This window comes from Monodon monoceros, unplaced genomic scaffold (assembly GCF_005190385.1).
Source record: "Monodon monoceros isolate NGI ecotype Baffin Bay Population unplaced genomic scaffold, NGI_Narwhal_1 Super_Scaffold_18, whole genome shotgun sequence".
NCBI lineage: Eukaryota > Metazoa > Chordata > Mammalia > Artiodactyla > Monodontidae > Monodon > Monodon monoceros.
Genome location: NW_021703774.1, coordinates 169,244,434 through 169,267,707, shown reverse-complemented (window position 1 = coordinate 169,267,707; position 23,274 = coordinate 169,244,434). Strand labels below are relative to the sequence as shown.

The 23,274-nt window shown below is 48.7% G+C and overlaps 2 protein-coding genes across 2 annotated transcripts in view; one reads left to right on the top strand and one right to left on the bottom strand.

Annotated features, from left to right (window-relative positions):
- Positions 1-6,494, top strand: part of LOC114898039 (chymotrypsin-like elastase family member 2A) — a 21,851-nt gene extending 15,357 nt beyond the window's left edge. Inside the window, exons 7-9 of the mRNA XM_029227046.1 lie at positions 2,000-2,138; positions 3,126-3,278; positions 6,477-6,494. Of these exons, the coding sequence (XP_029082879.1) occupies positions 2,000-2,138; positions 3,126-3,278; positions 6,477-6,494 (310 nt within the window). The remainder of the gene's footprint in view (positions 1-1,999; positions 2,139-3,125; positions 3,279-6,476) is intronic.
- CASP9 (caspase 9) overlaps positions 5,680-23,274 on the bottom strand; it is a 26,592-nt gene continuing 8,997 nt past the window's right edge. The window contains exons 3-9 of the mRNA XM_029227968.1: positions 17,925-17,959; positions 16,826-17,002; positions 16,315-16,404; positions 14,991-15,138; positions 10,054-10,233; positions 9,312-9,421; positions 5,680-7,756 (exon numbers count right to left, since the gene is read on the bottom strand). Of these exons, the coding sequence (XP_029083801.1) occupies positions 7,667-7,756; positions 9,312-9,421; positions 10,054-10,233; positions 14,991-15,138; positions 16,315-16,404; positions 16,826-17,002; positions 17,925-17,959 (830 nt within the window). The 3' untranslated portion in view covers positions 5,680-7,666. The remainder of the gene's footprint in view (positions 7,757-9,311; positions 9,422-10,053; positions 10,234-14,990; positions 15,139-16,314; positions 16,405-16,825; positions 17,003-17,924; positions 17,960-23,274) is intronic.

Here is a 23,274-nt window from a genome sequence, read left to right as displayed (position 1 = left end):
AAAAAAAAAAAAAGGAATTCAGACTGTCTGGGTTCAAATCCAGCTCCTCCACTTACTTGCTATGTGACCTTTGGCACGTTACTTAATTAGCTTTTCCACACTGAAGTTTCCTCATCTGTAAAATGGGGATAATAACAGCACCTGTATCACAGAGTTGTCAATAATCCATGGGAAGCACTTAGCCCAGCGCCTGGCACATAGTAGGTGTTGTGTGTTAATTGTTGTCACTGTCACTATGACAGAATGAGGGTTACATTGACTACATGACTTCTGGCACAGAAGTCCCTTTTCTTTTTCTCCCCCTTTCTTGGCCATGCCGCGTGGCATGTGGGATGTGGGATCTTACGTCCCCAGCCAGGGATCGAACCCATGCCCCCTGCGGTGGAAGTGCAGAGTCCTAACCACTGGACCGCCAGGGAAGTCCCCAGAAGTCCCTTTTTATGGCCCAAAGCCAGAGTCCAAAATAGCATTCACTCTGTGACCTCAGGATTCCAGAGCTCCACAAAGGTCCCTGGGGCCCTCATCAGACTCTCTGCTCCCCATCTCAAAACTCATCTGTCCCACGTGCCTCCTGACCTTGCTGCTCAGACCCTGGCTACATGTGGGTCTCCTTTTGACATAAGCCCTAAGGGTCAGAAATCCAATGACAGTAGGCCACCAAGAAGGAACAGAGGACCTGCCCTCCCCTTGTAAAATCACCAGACGTTTGGAAAACTCTAGGAAGGCTCATGCAGATAAGTGGTTATTTTTTTTTCATAATGACATAAATCTATAAGTGACACGTTTTTTACAGAGGTACATCAACACACATACACTCAAATTAGTATCACCCTCTTGCCTGGCTTATCTGCAAAAACATGGATACATGGAAACTCAGCAGAAGTAAGAAGTGGGAAGTGTATCTCATGCTTACTGAGATACAAGAACAGCCACTGGTTCATTTATCAGAAAACACCCAGGCAGAAAGTATTTCACTGGAGGCAGCAAAAGCCAGGGAAGGGTCCAAATGCTTGGCTTTATCCCCAGCTCTGTTGGTCACTAGCTGTGTAACCTTAGCTTCAGTTTTCTCATCTGTAAAATGGAAATACGGTTGGCAAAGGTTAAAAGAGATGACAAAAGAGATGTGAAAATGCTTATACACTTGCAAAATATAATACAGGTTAGACTAGATTTAATTAGGATGGTCTTGGGAAAGCTGCTTAATTTCTCTTGGCTTCAATGTCCCATCTGTCCCAATGTCCAAAATAGGAATAAATACTTACTGTGAGGATTACCTTAGTATTTTGAACGGCCTAATAAAATGCAGGTGAAGAATATTATTAGTCTTTGACATGAGTAGCAGTGATGATAGTAATGAAAGTGATGGTGGCAGTGTCGTTGGGAGCCATTAGGAAAGCTCTACTTTCAATGCATTCAAATATTTTTCCCAAGCTGGGTCTCCAGATGCCAGCAGGCTCACCATCATATTTAAGGTAAGTGGTAGAAACCATGGAGCCAGCACAACAAAATGGAGAGTTTGTTATAAGGATTTAAGAGACTCAGCCAAGGCCAGAGACAGCCAGGCTTCAGGAACAGGACAGAATCAGGGGCTGAAAGACTACGAGAAACTCAGGAAACCCTCTCTCAGAATTTCTTTTCTTCGTGGACCTATTTCATCCTTCTCTCCCTAGAAGAAAATGGCAGCCACTACCAACAGCTTCCAGATTTATATCCTCTCTGGCTGCGATTTCTTAGTCCCACCCCCAAATTCTCAGGAGAAGGAGCTCATTGGCTTAGCTGGGGTCAGATGTTCACCCCTGAACCAATCAGCTGTGGCCAGAACACTACCCAATCGACTGGGAGGATACAGTATGGGCAAACATGGCTGCTCCCATGGCAACCCTATGGATGGAGGGAAGTAAGAGGGACCAGAAAGAAAGGGGCTGGGCATCCACTACTCGCTTTTTCTCAGGAGTCCCTTTGTCCCTGTAACACCTTCTCTCTTGTCTCATGCAGCCAGCAGAGCTCTTCCTGACATCCTGCAGCAGGGCGAGCTGCTGGCTGTGGACTCTGCCACATGCTCCCAACCTGGTTGCTGGGGTAGCACTGTGAAGACCAATATGATCTGTGCTGGGGGTGATGTGATCTCCAGCTGCAATGTGAGTGCAGGAAGTCAGGTAACCCCACACACACACTGACAAAATGAGGCTGAGGGTGGGGAGAGTCTCTCAGGGTCCTGGACTCCATCCTCCCAGCTGCTAGCAAAGCACTGGGAAACAGCTTCACGCATTTGAACCCTGACCTTTGTCCTTGCAGTCTTCAGAAAAGATATTTTGAGATTCTCCTTGTAGTAGTGTCCACCCTCTCACTGCTGGGAAGTCCCTCCTTGGGTCTTATTGAGGTCTCTCATGAGTGTCATCTCTCTTATTCTTTCCTCTGTGTAGTAAGGGAGCCAAGGGGACATTGCTGGGTTAGGACCTTTCTAAGGTGATTTCAAGTTTATCTGTTGAATTAGTCCCATTCATGACCCAACGTATCCCTTCGTGGTAGCTGCCACAGAGCTTTTCTGATACAGTGTCTTAACCAAAAGGACTTGCTATGTGGTGGACTTTGAAGCAGAGTGGGGACAGAGCGGGAAGGAGCTTCACGTGTCCTTCAGATCACACTGGGCCCCTACACTCTCTGCCCAGGCAGACGGGCCCCCAGGAAACTCCGTCAACGGGAGGAAGTGGCCGGTGGTGATTGAGCACGTGGCATTCTAACTCTGGGTCACGTCTCAGCTCCTTTACTGCTTGCACAGCCTCAGTCTGAGGGCTTCTGTTTTCCTCTTTGATGAAATGGGGATACTGCAACACTTACCTCATAGGTTTTGGTAAAGATTAAATGAGATACGGCCTATAAAGTGCTTAGCACCATTCCAGGCACACAGAAAGAATAAATGCTAGCTCCTGTTGGTATTATGGTGCCATCTTGAGCTGCGACCGCAAGGGCTGGCCTCTGAGAATATGGCAACCCACCGTGGAACAATATAGATGCACTGCCAACATGTAAAACACGGGGCTCTGAAGGGTAGCCCCTTCCCCTCCCCTCCCATCGCCCCACCCAAGCTCAAAGGCCCCTCCTGACAGAATACTGGCCTTCCCCAGGGGGACTCCGGCGGACCACTGAACTGCCAGGCGGCTAACGGCCAGTGGCAAGTGCACGGCGTGGTCAGCTTCGGGTCCTCCCTTGGTTGCAACTACGACCACAAGCCCTCCGTCTTCACACGGGTCTCCAACTACATTGAGCGGATCAATTCGGTAAGAACCGGACCAGCCCCGTGCCCCCCAGGCCCTGCCCTGGCCCTGGCCCCATGAGGGCCATGCCCACCTGACTTCTGAGGACCCTCTCCCTCCTCTTGAGAGCTAGGAGGCTGCAGACCTGGGCAACCCCTGCAGGATCCCCCATAGGCCCCAACATTTCTGTGTGAGTTGAGTGAAAAGGCACATAGAGGGTGGACTTGTCCAAAGAGGTTGAAAATAAAGGTTACTCCTCCAGCATTAATAGCAGGTTCCCTAGGATTCATGGGGTATTTTGGTTTTGCTTATCTACGTGTAGGCCCAGACCCCACTGCCCAATGCTATATTCATCTGTAAAGCCCAAAACCTGGTCGTTTGAGATCCTCACAGCCTTAATTATTGGAAATTAGTCATTCTAAAGGGTCCCCCAGCTGTTCTGTAGGGTGACCAATCATCTCAGTTTGCGCTGGACTGGGAAGTTGCCTGGGATGCAGGACTTTCTGTTTCAGACCAAGGCAGTCCAGGTAAATGGGGCTGAGCTGATCCCACTATGACTGTGAATGTGTCCCCAGAGAGCTTTAGCCTGTGAGCTCAAAACCAGTGCCTCACAAACTTCCACACCAGCTCAATTCCTATTTTTAAAAAACAGTGAATAGGGCTTCCCCGGTGGCGCAGTGGTTGAGAGTCCGCCTGCCTACGCAGGGGACGCGGGTTCATGCCCCGGTCCGGGAAGATCCCACATGCCGCGGAGCAGCTGGGCCTGTGAGCCATGGCCGCTGAGCCTGCGCGTCCGGAGCCTGTGCTCCGCAACGGGAGGGGCCACAACAGTGAGAGGCCCGCGTACCGCAAAAAAAAAAAACAAAAAAAAAAACAGTGAATAAACATTCATTTATAATGAAAACCAGAAAAACATTTTATTAAAAAAAAAACCCAAAAACTGGCACCAATCTTGGGAGCAGCCATGGATACAGGGAGAGTTGTCACGGGAAGGGCAGGCCTTGGTGGGGGGGACCTGGGGGAGGGTGGAGGAGGCATCGTGCCTGGTAATGGATGCTGGAGGGGAAGAGGAGGACACCGTGCCGATCGGGGGCACTTTTTTACCCACCTCCCAGCAGTGCCACCACCTGGGTTTGCTCTTCTGTAAAATGGGACTTGAACTAGACCAGAACTCATCCACTTTTTTAGGAGGCAGAACAAGTCGGGGTTGTGGTGTTTGTGACAGAGCCCCCAAAGAAGGGAAAGCTGGCATCTGGTTTCATTATTTCAAGTTGAATTTACAGAGAGCTGTTTAATTAAATCAAACCGACACTCCATTATAAAATCAAATATGATGTCACAGCCGTGAGCTTGCAGTCCCAGGACAAAAACAACACTGTCAAATGGGCACTGTCAAAATAAGCAGGTGGCTGCCTCCGAGTTTTCCCATTAATACTTGAGGGCTCCTTGTTCATTTGTCTGTCTGCTGGCATTTCTCTACCAACAAGTGGTTACAGGCACAAGAAGTGCCAGAAAAGTTTGTTGGAGAAAAAGGTAAAATCAAGAAGAGAGTGGCCATTAACTTACCAGGTTTTTTATGTCCATTGGGGGAAAGCTCTGGTCCCCTTTTGGCAGAGGAAAACCTGAGTCCAGCTTTGGAGGTGCCACCAGCATTTCAAAGGAGCCTGGCCCGAGACGGATTAGATGGGAGGATGCTTAGGGCCTTTTCCCAGCCAAATCCGAGGGTCCTTTCCAGCCCCAGCTGCCGCGCGAGTCACCATGCGGCTGGCCCTGGCAGCACCTTGGGGACACCGAACACGGCCAGGAGCAATTGTCCTATCTTTTGGCCCCAGCATCAGCTGTTCCCAGCCACAGACACAAGCACAACAGAGCAGGTCTCAGCCGAAAGCCTGGCCAGATGTCAGAGGGGATCAATGGGGAAAGCAAGCCTTTCGAGGCAGCCGGGCAGAGGCCCTAGGTTCCCGGGACAGCAGCCAGGGCAGGCTCATGTGCCTGTGACAGGTTCCAGGAGCAGCAGAGCCAAGCTGCCAGCTGTCCTCTGGTAGAGGCCGCCCCGGCAACTGCAGAGGGGCCAGTGGAGCCTTGCAGTGGTCCCAGCCCAGGGGCACACCGTGTGTAGCTTGGAGTTCCAAACCCAGACAAGTGACGAGCCAAGGTCAGGGGCTGGGAAGCGATAGGAGACAGGTGGCCAAGGGCATTCATCCTTTGAACAGGTGTTCGCTGAATGACAGCAGTACATGAACTTTTAGCATTCACCAGCTGTGCTTTTATTTTTAGTTTAGGAGGTAATACACACTCTCGGCAAAAAGATTAAAAGCATAGCAAGTGTATTAAAAGTATATCAAGGAAAAAAGCAGACATCCCCCTTGTATGACATCTGCAGTTCTACCCCCCCAGAGATAATCATAGCCAATGGCTTGGTGTGTGGTCTTCTGGATTTATTTCGGTGCATCTATAAAATATCTATATACGTACATATAAACATACTGTCTTCTAACCAAAAATAGGATTTGACTCTCCATTACTGCTCTGCAGCTTAGTCGTTTCACTTAACACCATATCATATTATACATGTGAGCCCATATATCTATGTCATTCTTTTGAACAGCTAAATAAAATTCCACAGTATGAATATAATGAACGACGCTTTCATCTGTTTCCTATTTTCCACTCTCACATGGCTGCAGTGAACATCCTTGGACGTATATCCTTGCACACTGATGAGAGCATCTATGCTACAGAGATCCCGCAGCGTCACTGGATCACGGAGTCGGCATGTTAGGATGTTCAGTCGGTGCCAAACCGCCTCTGAAAACGGGTTACAGCCCCACTCCCAGCACGTGATGGTGCCTTGACAACAGCAGGGATTGTTACCAATTTAGGGGCTCTCAAACCTTTTGAGAAACAAACGAAATCTACAAACATGCCCGTCCATACGTTCGGCATATAATTTTTTAAGAGTTCCCAGGCCCCCCGCCCTGAAGTCCAAACTGAACTCCAGGCTAAGACTCCTTTTTACAGGAAGCCCCAACAGGTCAGTGTAAAGCTGTGAGGACATCTTTTCTCTGGAGCATCATTAGAGCCCCTAGGGAGAGTTGCTTCAACGCGGGCCGCCTGATTCACACGGGCAGCGCGGAGCCGGGAGGGAGAAAGCCGGGAACCTGCAAGCAAGGCTCTGCTCTGCTGGGTTAACCGGATTATTTTCTTGTGTGTGTCCTGCAGGTGATTGAAAATAACTAACCACCAGAAGTCCCCGGGACTGTTTCGGACTTGGAAAGGTCACAGGAGGAAAATAATAATAAAGTGACAACTACATGAATCACATCTTTGGTTAGAGTCTTATTAGCAAATCGTCCTCATATCTAGGGCCCTGAAAGCAAGAAACAGGCTGGGGTCGAGGCAGCTTAAAGGTCTTGGCGGCGGGGGTAAGGGTGCGGGTCCTGCAGCCAGGAAGGCACCTGGAGGGACGGGATGGACTCAAGAAGACCTGGGCCTGGCCAGGTCTCTCCACTGGTTAATTGTGTTCCCTGGACAGGTGACTTAACCTCCCTGAACACACGGCTCCCACCCCAGTCACCTTCCTGTGATGGGGTAGGGGGGAAAGTCCAAAGAAATAAGAGCTGGGGAAATGTTTCCCAAAAATCCGAAGTCCCCTTTATATAAGGAAGAATAAAGAGTTAGAGCAAAATGAGGGGGGGCAATAGGTGAAAGAGAGTCCATATTCACCTAAGGTTTTGTTTTGTTTCGTTCTTAAGAACACTGCAATATAGACAAAACTTGATAATTTTTGAAACTTCATTTAGGATTCACAGATTCTAACTCTTCAGACTCTAGCAGCCCCAAACTGCTGACCTAAAAGAGATGCTGGTCTGTTTGTCACCAAAATGTCCTGTAGCTCAGTGGTTCTCCAGCGGGGGCCCACCAGGGAGATTTGGCAACGTCTGAAGACAGTTTTTGTTGTCACGACTCGGGGAAGGGGTGCTGCTCGCATCTAGTGGGGAGAGGCCAGGGATGCTGCTAAACATCCCACGGTGCACAGGACGGCCCCACAACTAAGGATTCTCTGGCCCCAAATGTCAGCTGTGCTGAGGTTGAGAAGCCCTGATGTGGAGAAAACACAGGGGTCACAGGCCACAGCCACTAGGCAGGAACGGGCCACTGGCGAAGAGCCCTGTGGTGTCCACGGCGTTCTGCTCTCCTTCCTCCATCGCCGGTCATTTGGCTCCAGTTTGAAAGCTGCTAGGAGCCTGTCAGCAGCCCGGGCGGGGAAAGAGCAGACCTCTACAGGCTACAGAATCCTTCAATGGGTGTCAGCCACAGTTGTAGGAAAGTCCAGGCCTCAGCCACCACCAGGGCTGGAGCAGGAAGGTTTGGGGGTGAAAGGTAAGGCAGGGTGAGAGGCCCCAGCCTCATTACATTTTAAAGAAAAGTTTTTTCCGGAGGAAATTAAAACAGCCAGGAATCTGTTTGTAAACTCCTTTCACTGAAACAGCATTAGCAACCTGTGAAAACACGACCACAGGGAGGCCTATGAGTTCTCTTGACTGAAGTAAGAATTCCAAAGAAGGGCTGGGGGAGCGTCCACCAAGTCAGAATTTTATTTTATTTATTTTTATTTATTTATTTGGCTGCGCAGGTCTTAATTGTGGAATGCAGGATGTAGGTCCCTGACCAGTGATCGAACCCGGGCCCACTGCATTGGGAGCACGGAGTCTTAACCATTGGACCACCAGGGAAGTCCCCACTGAGTCAGAACTTTAAAAACAACTCTAGGGACCTCCCTGGTGGCGCAGTGGTTAAGAATCCACCTGCCAATGCAGAGGACATGAGTTCGATCCCTCGTCCAGGAAGATCCCACATGCCGCGGAGCAAATAAGCCCGTGTACCATAGCTACTGAGCCTGTGCTCTAGAGCCCATGCGCCACAACTACTGAGCCCACGTGCCGCAACTACTGAAGCCCACACACCTAGAGCCCATGCTCCGCGACAAGAGAAGCCACCGCAATGAGAAGCCCGCGCACCGCAATGAAGAGTAGCCCCCGCTCACCACAACTAGAGAAAGCCGGGTGTGGCAACAAAGACCCAATGCAGCCATAAGTTAATTAATTAAGTAATTAAAAAAAAAAAAACTCTAGCTGCAGCCTCCTTGAGTGTGTGTATGTGTGTGTGTGTGTGTGTGTGTGTGTGTGTGTGTGTGTGCACGCGCGCGCTGGGCGGGGGGGGGGGGTGGGGGAGGGGTTAGAGAACAAGCATCTCACCTATAAGTTTAGAAAACTCAAAATTCAGAATTTCAAAACTCAGAAATTCACGAAGTTCACATCAGACCGAAAGGTTTGCATGAAGGAAAGCTGAGAGAAGAGACTGGGCCCAGGAGCCGAGTGCACTGCTTAGCCCTGATGGGCCCCCAGCTGCCTCTGAGACCTGCTCATCCGTGGCCATGGCTCATGGCGCCCCCTGGAGTCGGGCTGCGTGGTGGCCCTGCACCTGCTTTTCTTCTCTCCTCTGCTCAGCAAAGCTCAGAGCCAGAGCCTCCCCAGGAGGAGGTCCCAGCCCTTATAGCTCCTTCTCACGGCACAAAATACCTGAGCAGAGCAGGAGGGGCCCATGCGTGCTCTGAGTAACTGCTCTGAGTGGGGCCCTATCCGGCTGTCATTCCCTGTTTTCACTGCGGCCTTCCAGAAGGGGAGACACTAAAAGGATTCATGATTCTCGAGGGTCAAGAGTAGAAGGCCGTGCAGTGGGGAAAGGGTGCAGGCCCCGCGACCTGCCTTCAGGGCCACGCTCAGGCACTGGGCCATCCCACCCTGGCACTGAGGACTGGCTCCATCAGTGGGCGCACTGAGGTGTCAGCCTGGGACCTCAGAGGCTGGGGAAAGCAGTCTTTTGCATAATGGGCAAATGTCACTGAAGGCAGTAATTTCCCGCATTAGAAGAAGCAAAAGCATCAACTCTCAGGGCAAGCCCGGTGCAGAAGAAACCTCTGGATTGGGCTTGGGGCCCTGCTCAGCCCCACCACCTGCCCTGGGGAGGACACACTAGCCCTCCCACCAGCCTCACCCTGAGCAAGAGTGTCTGAAGGTCCTCGCAGTGAGCCCACTGCTCAAAAATGCTGTCCAGGGTCTCGATGTACCAGGAGCCACTCTTGGTATCCCTCCAGGAGACAAAACCTGCCGAAGGAGAAAGGCTGAACTTCATTGGGCGGCTGCCCCTCCCCACGTATGCAGACGGGCCCACCTCCACACTTTGACTGATGTACACAGCCAGCAGCAGCCCACATCTCTGTGCTCTGTCCCATCGTGATCTTATTTCATCCTCACCACTACCCTGTGACTTTGGTCACGGTTCCCATTTTCCTCACAAGGCAACCAAGGCTCGGAGAAGTCAAGTGACTCTCCCGAGGGATAAGAAAGGAAAGAAACTAACACTTGTCACACCTGCTATGTGCCAGGCACTGTGCTCAGTGGGGGAGCAGCCACCTTGTTAAAATCACCATGACGATCCCTAAGGTACAATGAATATACCCATTTTAAAGATGAGAAGACTGAGGCAGGGCCAGGATGAGGGTGAAGCGAGTGAGGCACACCAACGCAAGAATGCATGCTTCCTTACATTTTGCATTCTAGGCACCTTGACTGCCTCGCCCTGAGCTGAGGCTCAGAGAGGTGAAGTAACTTACTCAGGGTCACGAGAGGCAGAACGAAGTCTCACACGCAGGTCTTTTCTTCACAACACAGCTGCTTCTAGGGCAGATGGGGGGACCTGCTGGCTGGAAGGACAAGCTCTCACACGATCCACTCACCTGGGAAGGTGGAGTAGGACACCAAGATGTCACTAGGTGTGGGCAAACTAGACACGGCATCCGGCTGGTCGACGGTGACTGGGCCTTCCTGGAACGGGGTAGCATCTGGCTCAGGGTCGCTGTCAGGGGTCCTGTCTTCAGGGGAAGTGGAGGCCACCTCAAACCCCTGGTCTTTCTGCTCTGCAGGAAACAGAAACAGACAACACTTGCCAGTGAAAACACCCAGACCAGAGCTCCCACGTCTTGGTGCCACCAGCCTGAGAGGCCTGGTTTCCTCTCGAGCCAGGGCCCTAGTGCTGGACAAACATGGGCAGGAAACCAAAACAAGAGCTTTACTTTTACTATAACAAGAGTTTTCCACATTCATTAAGTAAAGCTGGAGGTAAGGGCAAGAATGCAGAAATGTTTAAAACAGCTATAAAAATAAGTTACAAGGTATACACCCAAAAGAATGGGAACCAGGTGCTCAAGCAAGAACTTGTGCAGCAACGTTCATTACATTATTCACAACAGGCAAAAGCTAGAAACCACCCACGTGTCCAGGGACAGGTGAATGGATAAACAAAATGTTGTATAAACATCCAATGGAATATTGTTCAGGCTTAGAAAGGAATGAAGTACTGATACAGAAAACAATGTGGATGGGCCTTGAAAACATGCTAAGTGAAAGAAGCCAGACACCAAAGGCCACAGAATATGATCCCATTTATATGAAATGTCCAGAAGAGGCGAATCCAGAGAGAAGAAAGCAGATTGGTTGCCAGGGGCTGGGAATGGAGTGACTGCTAACGGGTAAGGAGTTTCTTTTGGGGAAAGATGAAATGTTCTAGAATTAGATGGTGATGATGGTCACACACATTGTGAATGTACTTAACGTCACCGAATTGTACAATTTAAAATAGTTAAAAATGCTAAATTTTATGTCATTAAAAAGTCACACTGGGGGCCTCCCTGCTGGCGCAGTGGTTGAGAGTCCGCCTGCCGATGCAGGGGACACGGGTTCGCGTCCCCGGTCCAGGAAGATCCCACATGCCATGGAGCAGGAGAGCTGGAGGGTTTGTGTGGCTAGATCCACGGTGGGTAATAGCAAGGAGGGAGGGAGGTCACAGTTCACCCAGGGAAGCTGGGGTCCCACCCACAGGGGACAGAGACAGGACAAAGACGGTTCTGGAAACCCCATAATAATAACCCCAACATCTACTGATCGGACTTCCCTGGCGGTCCAGCGGTTAAGACTCCGTGCTTCCACTGCAGGGGGCACGGGTTCGATCCCTGGTCGAGGAACTAAGATCCCATTTGCCGTGCAGCGTGGCCAAAAAATAAATAAATAAATAAAACCTTTTAAAGGAAAAATCTATTGACCTCTCACCGCATACAATTAAAGCTCAGAAAACTCGGTAATTTGTCTGTGATCTCACACCTAATGCGCAGGGGACCAGGACTCTGCGCCTCTCAACTACCCTGCTGCTTCCCAAGCCTGCCAAGGGGGCCTCTTAGATCTGTGAAAGCTGGACTCTGGCATAGCTGTCTCAGGTCACTGCTTCCGGTTGTTTGCTTGGTGGAGATTCTCGAATCTGTCCTAGGGGAAGTCGGACAGGGGAGGGGACCTGAGAGGGGAATCTGGGGCTGCCGCTGGGTCTGCCCGGGGAAGCAGGGTGCAGTGGGGGAGGGAGCGCTTCAGTGGGGGATGCCGTAGGAAGGGCCCAAGGAGATGGGTGGGGGCTGCCTGTGAAAACGGGACGATGGGATCTGAGAGGGGAGGATCGGGGTCAGAGTAAGAAGGGGTCAGACAGGGGATGCTGGCTGTGTCTCCATCCACGTGTCATTCTCCTACAAATCTGCTGGGAAGGCCTCGCCTATGGGTTATGCATTTAAGCCATTGCTTTCTTCTTAAGGAGCCTTATTGATTCAAAACTCCCTACAAGGAAGAATAACATCCCATAAGAATTCACAGTGGGAAGAGGAGCCGTTCCCTCAGCACATAAAATCCACAACCACTGTCGTACATTATTCTTCCTTTCCAGCTTCTCAGCATGATTTCTAAAGTTCTGGAGGGGTCACCCCAAAATTTAGGCCACTCAGCTCTGGCTGAGTTCATCATGCTAACACTGAAGTTTCACACCAAAGTTACTGACTTTGAGGCACGTTCTTCGGTGTTGGTGTCCGCACTACCTCTTAACGAAGGGGCGGATGACATTTAGAAGATTTTTTAATTGATTTAAATTGTAACAACAGTGAATCTTAAAATAGCAACACAAGAGTCACCAAAATCCAGGGCAGACATTCAGAGGCCTGTAAACAACATGACACCAGTCACCAGACACCAAACAACAGTCACTGACATTTGGGTATTTCTGTCCTCAGCTGATGGTGGCGCCACCATGTGGCAACAGCGTTAAACACAAGATCCCGCAGCAGGGAGCTAAGCAGAGACTGCCGCTCCAAAAGTGGCACCTTAATCACTGCGTTCCAGCTTTGGAATCCTGCTGTTGTCAATGAATTGTTTGGTTTTGTTTTTAATGGCAGGAGTCCACATTACTTGAAACCATATTTTTATATGGTTCTATTTCAAATTCAGACAATTAGAATGTACATAAGATGCAAGTATACTGTGGGCTTTGTGCCAGGCTGGGGACCCAGCTGCAGGGCGGATGTGATTGGCTCTGCCCTCAGAGAGCTGACCAAGGGACGAGGCCATCTGAATGCAAGGAGAAAGTGCTAAGACAAGGAAAGAACGGGGGCTGCAGGAGCACAACAGCCGGCGTGAACCCTGACTTTCTGCAAGGAAGGAGGTGTTCAGGGAAGCCTTCCTGGAAGCGGTGACAATAAGCTGTAATCAGAAGGATGGATGATTAAGAGGTGGCCAGGAGACAAGGCAGAGGAATGGCACATAGAAAGCCTGAGGAGTAAGCCAGACCCTGGTATCCTGGGAAGGCTGAGCAGCACTGGGGTGGGCACAGCATGCCAGGCGGGGGAGGCGAAGAGGTCGGGCCCAGATCAAGGGCCCAGCGGCCCCACTAAGGAGTCCAAAGAGTAACACCACAAAGATCCTCCTTCGCTGCTGAGAATGGACTGTGGGGTGGGTCCTGGTCCAGAAGACCAGTTATCTTCCCCAGAAAGCTGGCACCCCAGCTCACCCTTCAGTCTGTTTTTCCTTGGATTCACAGGAGGAAGAGGGACCACGCACTTCTGAGTAAGAACATCACTTGACCACACATTCAGGATCATAAGAAGAAAGACAAGTTACAAAGGATTTCAACCCAAGAACAGCAGCCTCTCCATCTACCTGTCGTCATCACTCTGACTGCGCTGGTGACAGGGGTGGGGCTCTTATGTGACACTGAGTCCTCTGGGGTCAGCAGGAGGAGGGAGGCCAGTTTTCCAGTTAGGAAAATGAACCAGGCAACATGTTAAGTGTGTTAAGAGACACACTAGGGCTTCCCTGGTGGTGCAGTGGTTAAGAATCCGCCTGCCAATGCAGGGGATACAGGTTCGGGCCCTGGTCCAGAAAGATCCCACGTGCCGCGGAGCAACTAAAGCCCGTGCACCACAACTACTGTGCCTGAGCTCTAGAGCCTGCGAGCCACAACTACTGAGCCCATGTGCCACAACTACTGAAGCCCGCGTGCCTAGAGCCCGTGCTCCACAACAAGAGAAGCCACCGCAATGAGAAGCCTGCGCACCGCAACGAAGAGTAGCCCCCTCTCGCTGCAACTAGAGAAAGCCCACACACAGCAACAAAGACCCAACGCAGCCAAAAATAAATAAACAAATAAATAATAAATTTATTTTTTTTAAAAAAAGAGCCACACTGATTAGTATGCGAGAGATAGTAACACTAAGAGCTAGGCTCTGTTACTATCCCTATTTGCCAATACTTCTAGAGATTAACTGGCCCGTGGCTGTGCAGGGAGTAGCTAACGCAGGATTTAACCCAGTGTTCTCCATCCCTCGTGGCCAAGTTATAGGCCTGGGTCATGAGAGTGACTTAACACAGTTCCCGTCAAATTATAAGTTCCAGGGGACAGAGACCCCACCTCTGCATCTCTACAGCCTGGTGTATACAGCAGGTGGTCAATAAACTTACTGGATGAATCATATGACCAGAGTCTGCCCTCCTAGACAATCTCTCCCATGACTCCCCCGCCAATACGGAATAGTATGGGACAAATCACCGTGTGCAGAAGAACACGTCTCACGTGCCCACGTTACAGGTCACTGGTGTGCACACTTGGCATGCAAGCCGACAGCTCTATGGTATAACAATACCCGCTTCTCTGGCAGATCAGACCAAGGGACAAGGAAGTGATATGCCTTTCAGACATCCCTACCCCTACGGGAGATGCCATCATGTCCCATAATCCAGGACACACAATGTTGTTCTCTCTTCCCTCTTCTTTATTTTATAAGAAAACCAGGTAACGTTGAAGTAGGGCTCAGGTTTAAAATCAGGACATATAGCAAAACTACAAACAAATCTAAATAATCCTTAAAAATCACTGAATCCCCAGAACCTAAGCCTTTGGGAATTCCAGTAGTTAATTCAGCAATGGCCTCCCTTTCTCTGCGAAAGGGGGAAGGGAGTCTGGTTGATGGAGGTCAGGGGAATGATGATAAGGAAAATGAAAGAGGTTTTCTCTCTCCTCTGCATTGTTTGTTTTTGCCAAGTCTCTGGGGTTGAAGTGGCCACAGCTGAATGATCCCCTGATGCTATGGCACTGTGAGACGGAAGACGCAAACCTCTAAAGGCTGGACAGAGCTGAAGCTACTCCAGCTAGATGGAGGTGCCACATTCGGAGAGCAGTGACCATGTTTGGGACGCCCCCGCCTGCCTGGATCAACCCCTGGGACATCGAGAGGAGCAATGGAGAAGGAAAGAGGCGGTGGCTGCTTCCCCACTAGACTCACAGGGGCAGGGAGGCTGAGGACTGGCCTACCTCCGCCACAGGCCTGGATGAAGAAGAGCTTGGGCTTCCCTCCCAAGCTGGGGCAGCCAGTTCCATTGAAGATGTTCACAATTCTCTCGACAGACACGGGATATCCATCCATGCCATAAACAGCACCCGGGAACTGGAGGTGGCTAGCCTAGAAAACCATGAATCCTGGTGACAAACCCAAGAAGTCAGGGTAGGAATCCAACAGCCTGTTCAGAGGCTTTGTGGGGGCCAAGCATTTAGAAGGTCCCACCCAGGGGCACAAGGCTGAGTTACAGCAGGTCGGTTCCGGGCAGCCCCTTGTCCACCTCTACTGCAGGGGTCTGAAACTCACATGCCTATAAGCACCAGATAGCCTAACTCGAGGACACTGGGCAGCTACCTCCAGATCGGCTGCTCTCAAAGTGTGGTCCCTGAAGCAGCAGCATCAACATCACCTGGGAACTTGTAAGACATACAAATTCCTGGGCCCCACCCAGACTTCCTAAATCAGAATCCCTTGCAGTGGGACCAGCAGTCTGGTCCTTCAGGCACCTCTCTTGCAGTGAAACGTTGAGAACTGCTATTCTAGACGAATTCATCTCAAACTTTATGTGCACAGGGATCTCGTTAAGGTGCAGGCTCTGAATGAGGGTCCGCATTCTCGAGAGCTGCCAGGTGATGCCCAGGCTGCCGGTCTAGGAACCACACTGTGAATGAAAGAACCAAACGGGCAGCCCCTGCCCTGCCAAAGGCCAGAGCTATGCTCCATGAGGATGCTGGCCTGATAAGGTCAGACCTTTGGGGCTTTTCAAGAGAAGCCGGAAATCCTGATATTTGTGCTAAAGTTGCCGGTTTTGAAAACACTGTGCAACCCATAGGGGTTGTTACCTCTGTTCTGTCCAACCCCTCAACTCAAAAGATGGGGAAACTGAGGCCCAGGAAGGGGGAGGGGCGTGGCCACAATGACCCAGCACATTAGTGGCCAAGGCCAGAGTGGGTCCCAGTGTCCCGACTCCCAGCCAGCAGCAAACGGCCCGGAACAACACCAAGCAGGACCGAGGCAGGAACTGGGAGCTCTTATGAGCTGAGCCCAGCTCTGAACAAAATTCAGCCTGTCTTTTCCTGCCTCTCCCAGACAGCTTCTCCAAGGGACACCGTGCCACCCAGGAGGAGCATCAACCCCTCAGAGGGCAAATGGCTCCCGAGAAAACAACAAGAGGTGGACAGGGCCCCGCGGCTCTTCCTACAGGGCCAGGGCGTCTTGGACACAGGAAAGGACAGGGCTCTGCACAGCCTCTCAGGGCAGCCTTCCCAGGCACCTGCCCAAGGAGGTGAGGCCGCCTACCTGACAGCCATGAGAGAGGATGACCACCACGCAGCAGTCCAGAGCACTGTGGTCCCGCCGCGCCAGCTCCACCAAAGCCTGGACCATTTGCTACAAGAGAGGGCTGAAGGTGAGCCAGACCGCTGACGGATCAGGTCCTTGTCCCGGGCCTGCCCCCTGCTCCCAGGGCCAATAGTGAAGTAATGACAGTCACAGCAATCACAACAGCCACCATCCTTGGGGAAGGGATGCTGGGCTAGGCACTCTTTATTTACTCCTACAATGACCCTAGGAGGTCAGCATGGTTCTCGCTGTCGAGACAAAGAAGCTAAGAGTCACACAGGTAGCGGGAGAGCCAGTCCTCAACCCGGGTCTCTGAGTCTGAAGCTTGCACTGGTAACCACTGAACCATACTGCCTCTCACGGTCCTACAGACCGAAGGGCTCGTCTTGGGGAGTCATTTGTTTCCAGGGTCCCTCGCAGGACACTACCCCGCCCGCCCCCCATCTCTCTCTGTGCACAGGGACCATACCTTGGCAGTCAGGTTACACTTCACGTCCACCATGAAATGCAGCAAGTGGAAGCGTTGCTGCATCCTCTCACAGTCAATACTGGAGCCCGTGCGGGTCCTGAGCCCCGACTCGTGGCAGAAGTTCACATTGTTGATAATGAGGCAGTGTCCACAGGGGTCTGCGTTCAGGACGTATGCCTGCCCAAGCACGGGGACCAACGTAAACCGGGGTCTCGTTGCACTCCTCGGGAGAGAAGGCAACCCCCTGGGTTTCACTCATGGGGTAGACAGTTTAGAGAGATGGGACAGAGCATGCAGTCTGCCTCCCTCTGAAGGAGGGGTCTGGGATCTACACCCAGCATTCCAGACTGCGAAGAAGAGTAGGGTGCGCACTAGCCGTGTGACAGATGAACAGCTAAACTTGGGACCGAAGATTAGCTCCCATCGCAGTATTCAGGGATAGGAGCTGCTAGCTTAGAAATCCAACTCCCCTAGACATTCATCCCAAAAGGACCTAGAGGTTGCCCAGTCCAGGGGAGCACCTGAGAATCGTGTGGTCAGATCTGCCAGCAGACTCTCGCCCAGGCCACCCTCGGAGAGCCTGAGGCCACTTCCCCCAGAGGTTCAACGTTTCCCTAGTAATTCTCTCTCACAGCAGCCTGTTCTTTTTGTTTATGGTACTTAACAGTATTTATACTTATATATTTCTTTGTGTGACTAGCCTCTGCTAGGCTGATGGCTCCATGAGGGCTAGAAACTCGAGGGGTCTGTTCCCAGGAGTCCTAGCACGAAGCCCAGGGCTGACACACAGGAGCCACACGATAAATGCTGTGACTAAGACAGAGACTGACTTGGTCTGGGGTGGCTGCCGCAGCCGATTCTGATGCCCGCCCTCGTTAGATCTAAACTTCACAGACGAGGAAAGAGCAGAGTTAGACCATCTGCCGCAGGAAGAGCTGTACCAGGGCCAGGGTGCTGTAGAAGGCCTGGGACTGGGACCCTCTCTCCAGCTGAGCTGAGCTCCCTGGGCTCCTGACACAGCTGCAGGAAGGATCTGGGAAGTGGAGAGCAGAAGAACCCAAAGCCAACACAACTGGCCCCAAATCACATGAAGACTCACCAAGTCGGCATTTCCCTTGGCTCTGTCCTGAGCACCTGGAGAGAGAGACAGAAGGAAAATTTGAATGTCGGGGTCCAACAGGGGAAGGGCAAGGGACACTGTGAGGACAGCTCCCACAGAAACACAGAGAAGCAGGAACTCAGGAACCCTCAGGAACTGCTGGTGAGAGCCAAGTGGCACAGCCACCTTGGGGAACTGCTTAGAAGTTTCCAATAAAGTTAAACACACACCTACTCTCTGACCAGCAACTCCACTCCCAGGTATATACCCAAGAGAAATGAGCACAATGGGCACAAAAAGACTTGCCCGTGAATGATCACCGAAGACTTATTCATAATCCCCAAACTAGAAACAACCCAAACATCCGTCAACAAGTTGATGGGGGGACTTCCCTGGTGGTCCAGTGGGTAAGACTACATACTACCAATGCAGGGGGCCCGGGTTCAATCCCTGTTCGGGGAAGTAGATACTGCATGCGTGCCACAACTAAGAAGTCCACGTGCCGCAACTAAGAAGCCTGTGTGCCACAACTAAAGATCCTGCATGCTGCAACGAAGATCCTGTGTGCCACAACTAAGACCCGGCACAGCCAAAATAAATAAATTAATTAATTAATTAAGATGATTAATGCTGCTGTATGTCACAAATAAAAGTTGTTAAAAGACTAAAAAATAAAAAAAGCAAATTGATGGGTAAGCAAACTGTGATACAGCCATACAAAGGGATACCACAGAGCCTAAAAAGGAATGAGTAACATGCCAACACCATGGATAACCGCAAAACCCCAGGCCAAGTAAAAAAAAGCCAGCAGAGTATATATGGTGTGATTCCATTTATGTGAAATTCTAGAACAGAAAGACATAAGGAAGCTCCAGGTCTGCTCCCTCTCTGTGGAATCCATGGAGCCCAGCACACAGTAGGTCCTCAGGAAATAGTTGAAGAATGAATAAATAAGTAAAGATGGTCATTTTTCCTTCAGTATCAAAAGAGTTTTCATTTCAACTAGCAAGAAGTCAACTGGCCACCAGCCTACAAGGTTACAGGACTTTTTCTTTTTTAAACAAATAGAACTCATTGACCATCTCCAAGTCACATTGGAGACTATTCTCATGATCCAACTATGGTGCCATTCATTGCTCAGAGTGGGCCTGGACCTTGTTGGGAACTATTCTTTTGCCAGTTTAAAAGTCATGCCAGGGGCTTCCCTGGTGGCGCAGTGGTTGAGAGTCCGTCTGTCGATGCAGGGGACACGGGTTCGTGCCCCGGTCCAGAAAGGTCCCACATGCCGCGGAGCGGCTGGGCCAGTGAGCCATGGCCACTGAGCCTGCGCGTCCGGAGCCTGTGCTCCGCAACGGGAAAGGCCACAACAGTGAGAGGCCCGCGTACCACAAAAAAAAATAATAATAATAAAAAAATAAAAGTCATGCCAGAAATGCATTTACATTCCATCTTTTAAATTGGAAATGGTTTTACCTAGCCTGAAGACTCCTATTAGGCCACAGACTTAAATCTTTATAACAACTGCTCATTTCCAAAATTCCACTGCACCCCAAAAATATACCATTATCTACAACTGAAAAATGTATTCATTTCCTGAATTAGCAGTAATGATCCCTAAAGTGAGAGAGTAACATCATCAAAATGGCAGAATAAGAGTTTTCTACCGCCTTCCTCCTCCCAAAGAACACCAATTTTCACAATCACCCATGGACAAGAGTGCCTTTGTGGAAGTCCAGGAGTCCAGCAGAGAAGTTCCAGTACACAATTGGTGCAAAAATCCAATTATATAGGACACATTGAAGAGTAAAGCCTGGAGGAGGTTACACCTTCTTCAAATGCAAAGACAGCGACATAAGACTTTGAAGAACATGAAAAATCAAGGAAACAAGATTCCACCAAAAGAATACAATAGTTTTCCACAGTAACTGACCCCAAAGAAATGGAAATCTATGATTTGCCCAATAAAGAATTCAAAATTGTTTTAAGGAAGCTCAGTGAGCTATAAGAAAAGACAGAAAGACAATTCAACAAAATCAAGAAACCTATACACAAACAAAATGAGGAGTTTAACAGAGAGATGAAAATCTTAAACACATACACACACAAAAACTGTGGCTCAGAAAAATACAATGAATGAAATGAACTATGCAATAGAAAGCATCAACATCAGACGTGACCAAGCAGAAGAAAGAATCTGTATAGAAGACAAGTCATTTGAAATTACCCATTCAGAAGAAAACATAGAAAAAAAATGAAATAGAACGAAGTAAGCCTATGTATGTAAAGCCTGTAGGATATCATTCAAAGAAACAATCTATGCATCATTGGAGTCTCAGAAGGAGAGAGGGACAAAGGGACAGAAAGCTCATTTAAAGAAATAATGGCTTAGAACTTCCCAAATATGGGGAGGGATTTGGAAATCCAAGTTCAAGAAGCTCACAGATCCCCAAACAATTTCAACCCAAAAAGACCTTCTCCAAGACACATTACAATAAAACTGTCTAAAATCAAAGACAGAGAGAGAATTTTAAAAGCAACAAAAGAAAAAAATTCCTCACATACGAGGGAACCACCTTACAGCTATCAGCAGACTTCTCAGCAGAAACCTTGCTGGCAAGAAGAGAATGGGATGATATATGCAATGTGCTCAAAGAAAAAAATTGCCTGCCAAGAATACTTTACCCAGCCAAGCTGTCCTTCAGGAATGGAAAGACTTTTCCAGGCAAACAAAAGCTGAGGGAGTTCATCACTGCTAGACCTGCCTTACAAGAAATGCAGAAAGAAACTCTTCAGGCTGAAATGAAAGATGCTAATTAGTAACGTGGAAACACATGAAAATATAGAACACACTGGTACCTACTCAAAATCAGATACTCTAATACTGTGGTGGTGGAGTGTTAACCACTTAACTCTAGTATAAAGGTTAAAGGACAAAAATATTATATATAACTATTGCTATAATAATTTGTTAATGGATACACAATATAAAAGATATAAATTGTGACATCAAAAACATAAAATTGGGATCGACAGATTCAATGCAACCCCTATCAAAATCCCAACAACATTTTTCACAGAAATAGAAAATAATCCTAAAATTTATATGGAACCACAAAAGACCCCAAACAGCTAAAGCAATCTTGAGAAAAAAGAGCAAAGCTGGAGGTATCACATTCCCTGATTTAAAATTATACTACAAAGCTATAGTAATCAAAACAGCATGGTATTGACAGAAAAACACACAGATCAATGGACCAGAACTGAGAGCCCAGAAATAAACCCACATATATATGAACAATTAATTTATGACAAAGGAGCAAAGAACATACAATTGAGAAAGGAGAGTCTCCTCAATAAATAGTGTTGGGAAAACTGGATATTCAAATGCAAAAGAATAAAATTGGACCCCTACCTTACACCATTCACAAAAATCACTCAAAATGGATTAAAGACTTAAATGTGAGACCTGAAACCATAAAACTCCTTGAAGAAAACACAAGACCTTAACACTAGTCTTGGCAACGATTTTTTGGGATATGACACCAAATTACAAGCAACAAAAGCAAAAATCAACAAGCGGAACTACATCAAACTACAAAGCTTCTACACAGCAGAAGAAAAAATCAACAAAATGGAAAGGCAACCTACAAAAGGGGAGAAAATATTTGCAAACCGTATATCTGATAAGGATCGATATCCAAAATATATTAAAAACTCATATAACTCAATAGCAAAAAACCCAAATAATCCAGTTAAAAAATAGGCAGAGGAACTGAATAGACATTTTTCCAAAGAAGACATACAAATGGCCAACAGGTACATGAAAGTTGCTCAACATCACTAATCAGAGAAATGCAAATCAAAACCACAGTGAGATATACCTCATGCCTGTTAGAATGGCTATTATTAAAAAGACAAGAGATAACAAATGTTGGCAAGGATGTGGAGAAAAGGGAACCCTTGTGCACTGTTAGTGGAAATGTATATTGGTACAGCCACTATGGAAAACAGTATGGAGGTTCCTCAGAAAATCAAAAATAGTAATAGTATATGATCCAGCAATTCCACTTCTGGGTATATATCCAAAATAAATGAAACCAGGATCTTGAAGAGCTATCTGCACCCTCATGTTCACTGCAGCATTATTCACAATAGGCAAGACATGGAAACAACCCAAGTGTCCACGGAAGGATGAATGGATAAAAAATGTGGTATATATACAATGGAATATTATTAGGCCACAAAAAAGAAGGAAATTCTGCCTCTTGCGATAACATGGATGGACCCTGAGGGCATTATGCTAAATGAAATAAGTCAAACAGAGAAAGACAAATACTATATGATCTCACTTACATGTGGAATCTAAAAAAGCCAAACTCATAGAAACAGAGAGTAGAGTAGTGGTGGCTAGCTGGGGAAGTGGGGAAATGTTGGCCAAAGGGTACCAACTTCCAATTTTAAGATGAATACATTCTGAGGATCTAATGTAGAGCATAGTGACTATATATAACAGTACTGTATTACATAGTTGGAAGTTGCTAAGCAAGTAAATCTTAAATGCTCTCATGGCACATACACAAAAAGTGTTAATTATGTGAGTTGATGGATGTGTTAACTAGCCTTATCGTGGTAATCGTTCCATAATATATCCATGTATCAAACCATCACCTTAAGCTTACACAATGTTATACGTCAATTATACCTAAATAAAGCTGGAAATTTTTTTTTTACTTTTTACTTAAAAAAGGGGGGGGCTTCCCTGGCAGTTCAGTGGTTAAGACTCCACGCTTCCACTGCAGGGGGCAGGGGTTCGATCCCTGGTCGGGGAACTAAGATCCTGCGTGCCGCATGGCACGGCCAAAAAAAAAAGTAAAAATTACAAAAATAAAATAGAAATAAATAAAAAATTTTCAAAGGTACACAAAGCAAAATGGTTGCTCTTGAGAGGTCCATAGGCTACAGGGACATGTAGAAGGAGTAAACGGACAAAGGTACCAAAATAAAGAGGTAGGGAAGGCTCGAGGCAGCAGTCACAGCACTAACAAAGGCAGGGAGGGGTACAAGAGCATGGCACGCTTGTGGACCCTCACGGAGGACGACATGGTCAGATGTACCATGCGTGAAAGCCATTTTTCCCAAAATGACAGCTCCCGTGGGGACAAGAAGCACATATGGACAAGTGTGTGTGCAAAAGAATCAGTCATAGCCTGAGCACTACTGGGCATACGCCCATGTCTCCAGCACAAGGAGAAGGGGGAGCTGAGCACTACTGGGCATACACCCATGTCTCCAGCACAGGAGAAGGGGGAGCTGAGCACTACTGGGCATACGCCCATGTCTCCAGCACAAG